The sequence below is a fragment of the Rhipicephalus sanguineus genome, chromosome 4 (assembly GCF_013339695.2).
Source record: "Rhipicephalus sanguineus isolate Rsan-2018 chromosome 4, BIME_Rsan_1.4, whole genome shotgun sequence".
Taxonomy (NCBI): domain Eukaryota; kingdom Metazoa; phylum Arthropoda; class Arachnida; order Ixodida; family Ixodidae; genus Rhipicephalus; species Rhipicephalus sanguineus.
Genome location: NC_051179.1, coordinates 182114445 through 182127395, shown reverse-complemented (window position 1 = coordinate 182127395; position 12951 = coordinate 182114445). Strand labels below are relative to the sequence as shown.

The following is a 12951-nucleotide window of genomic DNA, read 5'->3' as shown; positions in this document are numbered from 1 at the left end:
TCGAGGGAGCGTGTTACACAACACTTGTCGTAACACCACAGCTCTGTGTTATCGAAAATTAAGTGAAATATGTTGTTCTTGAAGTAATATGAATATTGACCAAATTTTAAAAACGTTACTCGCCGAAGTTGCATCATGCATTTCAATATATTGTGCAATAAGCATCATAAATACATTTTAACTTAGCGATGTATAGCTCGAAAAGCACTTCTCAATCTCGTGATTTCATGCCAAAGTAATTGTTAGTATGGGGGCACATACGTTGTAGCATGTTTTCACAGATATGTACAATTTACCTCCATAGTCTGCAAACTTGTGATGCCCCTAAAGTACTCATAAGCCTAATTACGTAGTTGCTACTGTGCATATTGACACGTGGTCGTGACGGAGAAGAAGACTATAGCAGAACTCGGAAGTACGTAACTCTTTATTTGGCTGAATTTGTGGCCGCAAACGGAAAGTCAAACTGCAAGCATGGAATGCACGCTGTATGTTGATAGCGGCGAACAGAGCGTAGGCCCGTGATAATCTCAAAAGCGGTAAAGCGTGTCGGCATTTATACTTGTGCTATCGAAAATTCCACCGTTATCGCTGGTGCCCGCGTAAACTCTCGAATACACTAGACTATCCGCGCCCTGCGCGTAAAATTCACGGAATCATCTTAAACAATCGCGAAACTGCTTAAAGAATTGCGGCACGGTCTGCCGAGTGTTACAGTCTTTCCGGGTGAAATCCGAATAAACCAAACTAACACACGAGGCAATCTAAATAAATAGTTATATTGGATGTGTTATGCATAACTGTATTGTCATTAAACATGGTTCAATTATTCACCTGCAGCACTAATATTTATTAGCCAAAGTGGTGCTATTTCTATTAAAAAATGCTTGCTTGCTACCGATGACACTATAGCAGAAATAGTGGTGGGATGATACTGTCAGAAATAGCATGGTGGGAGACTGGCAATATCTTTAACAAGTAGCCTGCACAACGGTGCTCGTTAAGCCTAAGCGAAGTGCTTACGGATAAAGTTGCCCAGATATTGATACACCGGGTCCTCTTGTGGTTGTAGTTGAACCCACCTGCATAAATACGCGTGCCTTAGTTCAATGATTAGCATTTAAAATAGCACTACTTTTCTTGTCTAAACTGCGGCTAATTCTAAGAGCACAGTAGCAACGCTGCACGCGGATGTGAGTAAAGGCCACTGCAGGAAGACCTACACAGGCGTGGTGGAGACTCAATAATCGTAAGAGTACGGGTGAAGATTTTTCATAGGCGAATATGCACAATATGTTCACGCGGTATACATGAGTTAGCTGAACAGATATAAGTTACGTATAGTAATTGCGTAAACGTTAGCACAGACTTCGGCGTTTGGCGTAGGTGAATGATTTCAAGATGGGTTATAACAAGTGCTTGCAAAGACGTCACAGTTTTACCGCAAGGGCGAAGCATTGAATACGATAGCAACAAATTGGATTCTTTATCGAAGTAAAAGTAGCAGCTCTCCTTTAGCATGCCGCCTGTCGTAACTCAAGAAAACGCTGGCGTAAGGAAATGGCGGCGAGCATCTTCGTGCTGCCTGCGGCTTCGGCGCAAACTTGACGCCAAGAACACAAGACGTACAAGACACGAACTCCGTACTGATGAAAAACTGGACACAAGTCCAGTTTCTCATAATTTTGTTAAATAACTCAGAAATTGTAGTCATCAAAAGTTTCAAATCGTAGGCGTGCATTATTCACAAAACATGACATGGGATAATCACGTGAACGATATTATCAGTAAGCTTTCTAGGACAATCGGTGTTATGCGCCGTCATTGCTACTAGTTTCCTTCTTCTGTTAACGTGCTCATGTGTAATTCGTTTTCTTCTTTATTGAATTATGCTTTCTTGTATGGTCAACAACAAGAACTGTAAACATTAGCAAACTTACCGTCTTGCAAAAGAAAACTTTGCGCCTAGCCTGTAAAGTGCCATGACGCCGCCACACAGCAGAATTATTTAAAAAGCACCGCAGCATTCAGGTTGCATCCATAGACGACTACAACCTATACTGTAAAAAAATTTCCGTTATGTTATTTCTTCTGTTTTAACTTTAAACACGAAAGTGCTTTATGCCGGGGTCCACAAAGACTTCAGTGTCGTATTTCCGTCACGGAAATGACGTGAAAAATGCGCATGACTAGATGGCAAATTAAAACTTGAAAGAAAACAGTTCCATCTACGGGAATCGAACCGACGGCCTCTCGGTCGGCGACAACAGATTCCGGGCACGCTATCCACTGCGCCATGGTCACACACTCTGGAGGCTTTGAACTTACACTTTCCTCTCAGGGAGCTCTTGGTCAGCGGGATGGTGTCGCCGTCTGGTAGCGGTAAAGCGAAGTAATGCCTGATGACCGTGGCCTCCGCGATTAGCTACTGCAACGCGTCGTTGCTACGCGCCCATCTCATTCGGCGGGTTTCAAATAGAAGTGCAATTTTGTCAACGCCTTACCACACAGCGAAGTGGCGCCCTTAGCCGAAGCCTCGGCCTCGCTAATAGCAACCATCCATATTAAACATATCTATGCCTCTGCGACGCGCGCCAGTATCGACTGGCTGCAACACCACGTTTCCATCTTACCCCGACAAAGATCGCGGCCGGGCTAGAGCGTAGACACGACGCGCGTTGCGTTTCCCTTTAGTCCTCCCATGATATTCAATAACTCTTTAACATGCGGCGGAATGACGACTGTAGCTCAAGTTCCGCGTCTAATCAGCGAGGCTCCTCTGGCTGTCACACCGCGTTCTCTGACTACGCTCTCCGCTAACTACTACAGCTACCACAAATGTTTGTTTATTCATTGATCATGGACGTTATTCGCCGGGACAGAGATGTCCCACCAAGTGTCAACGTGGGTGCATCCATGTTAAACGGTGCTGTAGCTGCCAAACACCAATAGACATTGTGCAAGCTACCTTTAATCAATGTACAGTAAACATTCCACTACTTCTGTAAAGGCAAGTTTTAATTTCGCGTTATACCGACTCCTATGACGGAGGAATCAACCATTTTTTCTTTATTTCTGTCAATTCACAGGTATTTCTGTTCACAATTAACAGAGAATTATCTGAAACTGACAGCAAATTCCTACACTATTTTTTCTGTTCTTTCTTTCTTTTTTCCTGTCGTTTCACATGTTTTTCTGTGTCCGACTAATAGAGAATGCCTGTGAAGTTCAGTTTTCTGTGTCTGGATTTCTTTTGCTTCACTGAGTTTTTCTGTCGGCAACAAACAGAAAAATTCAGTGAAGCACCATTTTCCCTCATTCCACACAGCCTATTACTTCCACACCGTCATTTAATGACTGACATAAAGGCATGTGCAGAACACTACAACTGCTGCCACGTTTCAAAACAATGAAGTGTTTCACTATTTTTTGCGCGAATAATAAAAATGGCAGGTTAGTATTCAACCGCATGTGTAAATTAATATGCAATATTAAGCAATATCATCGTGACAAATATTTTACTATATTATATTTTAGGATCACGTAATTACGTAAATTTACATAGGTGAGTAAAGAAAAAATGCTAAACAATTGCCCTCCCTACATGCCTATGCAGCACAGCATTAACTCAGGTGTGCAGGAAAAGCACGCAAAATATGCAGTAATGGCAAGTATACACAATCACATAGGATTCAATCTAAAAGCATAATTCATTACAATGAACGGAACGCAAAAGGTAGTTAATACCTGTACATGAAGACAACTAGAGAAGAATCGCTGATATATGCACAAAGAGAGCGCTTTGGGCAAATTCTGCCTTGCTTAACAGCAGTACATAATCAAGCAGCTAGTGAGATGCGAGCAGCACAAGGGTTCCCAGAGGCTTTTTACATTATATAAATTGTGACATAACGAGCAAAAAGCATTATACTTACTAAGTAGGGTGAGTAACTCTTGATAAATAAAGCAATCTTAAAATCGGAAAGAGTAATACAATAAAATAGTAATACACAACCGGCCACTAAACTGTAACTGCCAGTATATTCATCGGAAAAATTGTCCAAATTGGCGTTTGTGCCTTCCTCAAAGTAGTAGAGCATGAAGCAGTGAGATGCGAGCAATAACTCATAAGGCATGAAACGGGTTCTTTGCACTATCAAAATGTAACCATAAAGCATCCCAGTGGTGCACTCAACGTATAGTATGTGCAATCGTGCGACTACGATTGATATAAAAATCATAATAGTAATACCAACAATACATCATGCCACAAAACTACAATGGCAAGTATGTGCATTAGGAAAGTTGCGCGCATTGGCGAAGTGTGCCTTTCTTCACCCTAATTGCTGAAACTGCGCGAAACAAGGCGAGCAAGAAAGAGCACAATTACATTTGTGCTGGCTTTCGACTTTTTTATTCCTTGATGTTGCCACGCATAAATGCACACACGAACCGCCAGCATGAAAGTGAGAACAACAATCAGAGCGACTGACACGCATCGGTATTCTTGATAGCGCCAGCTATGGCACGTTCACACACCTATTACCTACGCGTGCAATATTCACTACCTCTACGGTCACGCTAACACGCTTGTCTTTGGGACAGTTGATATAACTGTTCAAACAAAGGCACATATAGCTTATAACGGCTTGGTCACCCAGATTACATCCCAAATTTATGAAAATAGCGGCCATGCTCGTTCTCATTAATATTTTAGTCAATGCATGTTGCACTGCCGTCAGTGCAAGAGTCAATCTAGGTGACAGGGCCGCTCTACACAGCCATGCGTTCCTCCCTAGAAGAGTTATATTAACAACCATCGCAAAGACAAGTGGGCTCACTGTCTTGCATGCGTAATCATGGAAACCGCAATTAACCTTTGCAGCGGATATCTCGGAGCACAGACGTTCTAGAAAAAATATTACAAGTGGAACTGTGTAGAAGCGCGACTACCTCCTGCTTTTCAAAACCAACATGCCCGCTCGCTGCAGTCACTAAAAGTTCATTATTGAATCTTAGTTAATTGGGCGTCTAACAGCGATAATTATTGCCTCACTATGTGTCCCCTGTATACGTAACGTACGCGAAAAGGTAGTTTTCAGGCGCCTTCCCGTGCTGAATTAAAAAAAAAACATAAAGCTTGATTTTGAACACCCTGTATATAGGAAAACCTCCCTCACAAATTCAAAGCACTGGATTGAAAGCACGTGTGGTCGAAATTCCTCAGTATGGCCACAATATTTCTCAGCGCACACAGGTAACAGTACATCCAACGGATTAATTTGCTCAAAGGCTGCCGAAGAACGCTTTTGCAAGGTAAATGTCTGTCCTGTACGTGCAAGTCCGAAATAATTTACAGCGACGTATTTAAAAGCAAGGCTTTTGTTTTAACACTTTAGGGATATTCTAGACTGATTCACTAAAAATTAGTCGGGAAGCTTACATCACCTATGATGATGCGAATGAAGCAAGGAAGAAATTTAGAACAGAGAGCGCTGCTGATGAAACTTGCTAAAACTTCATGAGCATATTGCCTGTCGACCGCCCTATAACGTGAATAACGCCCTGTAAACGTGAAAATGCATTTTTGTTTCATACCCATGCTACAACGATATGTTCAAATGGCATACGAGCCGAACGCCATTGTGCCTGGACACACTTCCGCGGTAGTCAACCACATCTTCAAATCACATTGAAAAGTTTCAGTATTTACTTTCTGCATTGCGTGCTGCAGGCATCGAGTTTCACTTTTGTTTGTTCGCTCGTTTTCCTCGTGTACGAACATGTACAGCGGCGGTCAGTAGGCTGACGGTAGCCTTCACTGCCACCAATCAGTGCTAGACCCACAGCGACACCGACATGATGAAAGATGAATGTAATCGTAGTGTGACCGGTTTGTAAGGCCAACGAAACAGGTCGGTGCACTGTAAAAAATTTTTCTTGAAAAAAACAGAAATTGTCTGGCAGCTGGCCTGCCAGAAAATTTCTGTTCTCTTTCTGTTTTCTGTTTTTACGTTTTTGTAATTTTATATGTCTCTTCTGTTCCTGCTAACAGAAAACTTCTGTAATTCACATGGTTTTTTCTGTTTTCAGTAACAGAAAATGTCTGTAATGTTACATGTTTTTTTTTTGTTCTCAGTAACAGTAAATTTCTGTAATTTCAAATATTTTTTTTCTGTTTTCAGTAACAGAAAACTCTGTACCTTTACATGGTTTCTTCGGTTCTCACTAACAGAGAATTTCTGTAATTGTACTACACTTTTGGTTTCTTAGTACAGAAATCTTCTGTGACTTGACAAGTTTTTTCACTTGTTCAGTACAGGAAGTTTCTGTAATTAAAATCAGCTTTCTACTTTAAGTAACAAGAAATTTTTGAAATTGCATTTCTTTCTCATCGCAGCAACGTCAGTTGACAAATATTCTGCAATTTGACAGGTTATGCAAACTTAAAATGTATGAGGTGCAAGAACAGAAAATCTCACAAACAGAAAGCACCACAATTTTTTGCATCTGCATTGTCCCCTTTATAGCACGCATCCTCTCTCACAAATTCGTTAATTCAGTGCACCATAGAGTGAAATGCAAACAAGTTTATTGACATGAAACATAGAAGTTCAGGCAGTTGCCAACATGTGCATCTTGAAATACGAGAGATGCCCACGCTATCACAAGCGGTCACTATGCGTTAATCGAAGGCCGCAGGTTCGGTCCCTGCCAGCGGCATGTTATCTTTTCGTCCACTTTGATTTCTTGACATTTCCTTCGTAATGGCTACAAATAACATCCCCTGTACTTGCCTTGGCTTTCTTGTCTGTTGTAATTAATGTTGTGTCTAATAAAGAAAAACAAGGCATTACGATTCCCACTTCGTTCACTATGCCCACAGTATCACAACGGGTCCAGATGAAAAAATTTCCCGGCGATATTGTTCGAGTTGGCAGGCACAGATGTTTGAAAGTAAAGTCCTTGAGGAAGCTAATCAATGACGCCCCTTTCGGGTTCATGTGCTGTTTCCCTCGTGTATGCTCAGTCTTTGTGCCCTTTCCGGGAGTGACAGTGGCAATTGACCTAAAAAGAAGAGGCAATTCTGTTTAGCAGTCCAGAAGTACCTAAATATTCTTAGATAAAGTGTAACTACAAAGTTACCCACTAGCTCTTCATTAAGAATAGGCTTTTCTGCATACATCCATATCTACTTACATTACGTTCACTTTAAATACAATATTGCCACATAAGTCTAAAATGAAACTCCTAACCTATCTAACACTAAAATTAAAATTTGAACCTTCTAATGTCTAAGTACTGACAGCCAGTATGTTTGTGGATACTCTCAAGCAGTATACCATAAAACAGGTAGCTTCTCATTGAAGGGATAATGGTTTAGTTTTAGTAATTTTGTTCCAAAACGCTTTCTTTTTCTTTTAACTAAATGAAGCCATCTCAATAAATAAAGGTATTTTATGTGAGCAATATGCCATACATTTTTTTTCAATGTTACCGGAAAGCTAGAGTTATTTACCAAAGTACTGTGCCCAAGATTTAGTTTCAATCTCGCCTCTGAGTGAACCCCAGAGTAAGACTTGCCTCTTTTGGGTAGGCAACGTTGACGCAAAGTCTGCCAGGAATAATATCTTGAACGCCTCTCTAGGACTGCATGCTTGCATGAGAGGAACGTCGTCAATGCAAACTGTGAAGGACTTCGCTGTCAGGAAACCACCACCTGCAAGTTGAAAATTTGGGTTCAAAATTTACTCATATTTAGAAGGGGAGATAGCATACCTTTCGCAAATATGAAAGGTCAACTTGGCATTTCCTCAAGGTCATCATCCCAGATGGTATCCTTGAATAAAGAAACGAGCATTGATCGAATAAGTAGGCACGAGGCAAAATAGAATTTGTTAATTTGTTAATAACAGGAAACAGCGTGGGCAAACGGTACAAGAAAGGCTGACAGGACTTTCTTGTCCCGTTTGCCCGCGCTGTTTTCTGTTATGAAGCCAAGTCAATAAGCTCAAGCTCATACCCTTTTAAACAATTTGTTAGAACTCGATGTTTGCACATATTTTAACACTGCATACTCTCAAACACTTTGATCGCCCCAGCGATGCTTAACACTCAATGCAAGAAAGAAGATAAAAAATCCACAAGCGATTTTCAAGCTGCATTAGCACCGAATCTCTTGCCCTAAGTGGAAGTGAAATGGCGCATTTTGAAAGTGCTGGTCTGCACCTACGATGGTTCACTCTATTTTCGGTGTACAATCGAGCCCGGATATATCGATCTCGATGGAGATTGCGAAATACTTGCATATATAATATTTAGATATTCGAAATTGTGCTCGTAATAAAAACTTAGCACGCCTCTGACAAATGTGTAAACTTACGAAAAGACGGCAGATTACCAATTGGCGTATCCGAAAGTAGCAACGTCGATAGGCACACGACGGTGATAAATGATTTATTTGATGAGCAAAAAGCCGATCAGGTCAACGGGGTTCAACTGGCAGCACACGTGAAATGCACAAGAAGGAAGAAGTGCTGAATAAAAAAAGATTGTTGCAGTGGCTTAGCTCGGCTATGCCAGGATAACCTAGCGTTAGCAAAGGTTCTGCTAATCATTCTTAGCTTTCCTGATTGTCTAGGATTAACTTGGTTATCATGCTTACTGCTGCTCCAATGACACACACGGTATGCGTATGATGTGGCACATGTATATTTATTTTGCCAGGCAACTACTTCGGGATCCAATGAGTTAAGCTTCACCGCTCTTCTGCGCCGTTGAGCAGCATTTGCGCTCTCCTCCATGGCTATACCACACCGACAAACGCAAGTCACAGGCGCTATCAAGCGGCTCCAGCGCAGTGTCAGACGGCGACTGCACGGCCAAAGCGAATAGCTGCGTGAGCGCCGGCGCCAATACGTCTGCCACGGCTACGACCTCACGCCTCTGGAAAGCGCAGACCGGTGCCAGCTCCTGTGCGTGACATCACTGATCCTCGCATGCGCAGCACGTGTCTTGAGGAGCCACGCGAAGCTGGCTCGGCTAGGCCAGTGGAGCTAACGCTACAAAAGGCCAGTTTGGTGCCGAGAAAGACATACCCTCTAGTCATAGGTAAGCGCTGTAGTCACATTCAAAATCCAGCGCCAAATCACGGCGTCGATACCTCCGACGGAGCGAAAATTCATCAAAAGCCGCCACTTCTTCAAAGCACCCACCCTCCCCCCACGCCAGCGAAACGCGTGCAAGAACAGCCAGCGTGTTTCGAACAAGTAAGCGCTTACACTACATTCAAGATCCAGCGTCAAATCACGGTGCCGATACCTTCGAAGGAGAGCGCATTCATAAAATGCCACCACTTCTTCAAAGCTCAAACCCTCCCCCCACGCCAGCGAACGGCGTGCAAGAACAGCCAGCCTGTTTCGAACAAGTAAGCGCTTACACTACATTCAAGATCCAGCGTCATATCACGGCGCCGATACCTTCGACGGAGCGCGCATTCATGAAAGGCCACCACTTCTTCAAAGCACAAACCCTCCCCCTACGCCAGCGAAACGCGTGCAAGAACAGCTAGCGTGTTTCGAACAAGTAAGCGCTTACACCAAATTCAAGATCCAGCGTCAAATCACGGCGCCGATACCTTCGAAGGAGCGCGCATTCATAAAATGCCACCACTTCTTCAAAGCTCAAGCCCTCCCCCCACGCCAGCGAACGGCGTGCAAGAACAGCCAGCGTGTTTCGAACAAGTAAACGCTTACACTACATTCAAGATCCAGCGTCAAATCACGGCGCCGATACCTTCGAAGGAGCGCGCATTCATAAAATGCCACCACTTCTTCAAAGCTCAAACCCTCCCCCCACGCCAGCGAACGGCGTGCAAGAACAGCCAGCGTGTTTCGAACAAGTAAGCGCTTACACTACATTCAAGATCCAGCGTCATATCACGGCGCCGATACCTTCGACGGAGCGCGCATTCATGAAAGGCCACCACTTCTTCAAAGCACAAACCCTCCCCCTACGCCAGCGAAACGTGTGCAAGAACAGCCAGCGTGTTTCGAACAGGTAAGCGCTTACACCACATTCGAAATCTAGCGTCAAATCACGGCGCCGATACCTTCGACGGAGGACGCATTCATCAAAGGCCGCCACTTCTTCAAATACCCACCCTTCCCCCACGCCGGAGAAACGCGTGCAAGAACAGCCAGTGGGCTTCTAACAAACCTGAGGCCTGACGCCGTCTCAAACGACACTGCTTTTACCGGCGCGTCTGCCGACGACGCCGAACTGGCTCAACATCTTTACCGAGCCGCTGCTGTACTGTGAACAGATCAGTCATGTCCAACTCTCCCGAACCCAGGCGTGAACCAATAAGCGCGCAGAGGCGTGTGGGTCGGCCAATCAACGAAGAAGCCAGTGAGCCAGAAGTGAGGCAAGACACTCTATCAGACTGTGGCACTGAAAATGACTTATCTGTCGCCACGCATACATATCTTGTAGTAACGCAACGTTCGAAAAAAAAAAAAGAAAAGAAAGGAAACAGAAAAGGGGAAGGAACAAATGACAGCAAGGCGCTACACTCTCTACGCTGCGCATGCGCGGACTTCCTGCACGTGTGGTGCAGTGCACTCTGAGGCCTTGGGCGTGGCGCCGCTTTCGATATATCGAATGTGCAGTGATGAGGAGCACTATATTTGCGTGAACTAGCCCAACATATTTACATGGGATTTTACAACTGTTTGAGATGCGCAACAATTCGTGTGGTTCGATATATGCGTGTTCGACTGCATTTTTCCATAAGTACTGTTCATGCAGAGGAGGGCACAGAATCGTTGCGGTAATATGAAACTGCTTGAGGCGTTGCGTTGCGTCACTTTTTTAAATGATTATATTATCGAACAGAATCTCGAACGATACAATTCAATAGGCAGACATTACCGCTCCGGTGTCAAAGACCCTCTATAGTTCGACGTAACGTCGACGCGTGCGCAAGCTCGGCACAGCGAGGCTACGCTATTCAAACGTATAGCACAAAGGCCGGCACGACCGGCGCGTCCGGCGTCCGTCGGCGCGCCGCGCCTCTGCTGCAGCCGGCGCGAGATGCGACATGCTGCAATCCGCGCCGGCGACGTTACCCAAAGAACACTGTACCCAAAGACCCCGACTTCACGGTGTCTGCGTTCCTTCGTTCTTCGTGACGAAGGGACGCCGGGCGTGCTGAACTGCGCATGCGTCAAGTCGACGTAGTGCTCGGTTTTCGCGTTAACGTAACGTGACGAACCAACGAACGTGGCGTCGCCAACTTCTGCTGACGCTGGTTGACGCGAACGCTGCGCTGGACTATAAAGGGCCGTTTATAACGAGGCTGGCAAAGCAGAACAAAAATCACGCATCATAGCAATCTAAGGACGCACGCGATCCGCATAAATGGGACTCATTCCGCCAACGCCACATGACACGAACACATTCTTTGATGGCAACATTAGCGGAGCCCCTGCTTCGGTGCGCCTAAACTAGCTCCTTACACATAAGACAACAAACGAACACATTGCAGTGTGACGCAATCTCGCGCACTCAACGCCTGAACTGGGCGTGCACGATAGTACGCTCTGCACGGTAACAACGAAGCACACTGCGCAGACGGCGGCAGCCGTTTGGCACATTTCAAATGGCAGTACTACTCTGCTTACACCTCCTGCCGCACGGCTAAGCGCAGCAGCACAGCTAAATACGACGTGCACAAGCAACCAACGTTTCTAAAACCGTTGGTTCAAAAAACGTTGCTAACTGCGTATGGCTACACGAGCCGTTGTCATCGAGCGTTATAGCAACAACATAATCACGTAATAGCACTTCAGTAACACATAATAGAGTTCAGTAATCACATAAAGCAGCAAGGGAACTCTTACTCACCTTATGGACGAACTGTAACAAAGCGCAGTGGTTCAATGGCAGCAGACCGTCGACGAGCAAACAACGGGGAGCATCAGTTGGTCCAGTCCATAAAGAAGAAACTAGGCCTAGCAGCATGAAATTTGAATCTGTGCATTGAAACGCGCCGAAAGCAAGGACCGCAACATGTACAAATACGCATATTACTTGAAACAAAATTAATTGCTACCGTTGGCTTACTTCCTAAAATATAAGCAATTTATTACTTGGTGCAGTCTATTTTTTATAGTTGTTTTTCAAGTACTAAGAGACACGTGATCAATTGTCTGTAAAGCGCCGACTTTAAAGACAGAAATTGTCTGTTTTTTTCAGGTACACATTTCTGTTAAGGGCAAATAACAGAAATTCTCTGTGTGACCACAGACATTTTCTCTAATGATGTCTGTACTTTTACACACATTTTTTACAGTGTGGCTCAGCAAAACCCTCGCCGAGGAGGCAATGACTGAAATGGCCATAGGCGCGGTTCTCCGTTGTGGAGGCGAAGTTTGACTGCTGCGCCCCCTCTCCTCTTTCCTCCCACTAAGCCCTTTCGATTACAGCCAAGTGCAAGAACTAAGCATTAGAAGGGAGGGAGCCCACGCCCCGGTGCGCACCTCCATGGCTGTGCCTGCCTGCCTCATTCGAAGTAAGCGGGACGAGCGGCTACATTTCTTACGAGAAGCGTGAAAAGCAGGGCCGGTTGGTTCATGTTTAGGTGCGAGGAAACCAGCGAAACTCAAAAACAAGGACGAAGAAGAAGGCACATTCAAGCACACACCATCGCCGGATTTACAGCCAATTTATTGCCGCATCCAAGTATATTTATACACCTCATCTCACCGCACGCTACAACATGAAGCTTATTCAACCGCTAATCAGTCACACCCTGAAAGAAACAGCCACTCTTTTTCTGTGATATGCACAGAAGGTGCCACTCTTTTTCTGTGATATGCACAGAAAGTTCTCTGACACCTTCTGTGCGTATCACAGAAAAAGAGTGGCTGTTTCTTTCAGGGTGTGACT

At 44.5% G+C, this 12951-nt stretch overlaps 1 protein-coding gene across 1 annotated transcript in view; it reads right to left on the bottom strand.

Annotated features, from left to right (window-relative positions):
- Positions 1 to 964: 964 nt before the first annotated feature.
- The window catches only part of LOC125758360 (neprilysin-1-like), a 130950-nt gene continuing 118963 nt past the window's right edge, over positions 965 to 12951 (bottom strand). The window contains exon 9 of the mRNA XM_049415438.1: positions 965 to 1082. Coding sequence (XP_049271395.1) covers positions 1007 to 1082 — 76 coding nt within the window. The 3' untranslated portion in view covers positions 965 to 1006. The remainder of the gene's footprint in view (positions 1083 to 12951) is intronic.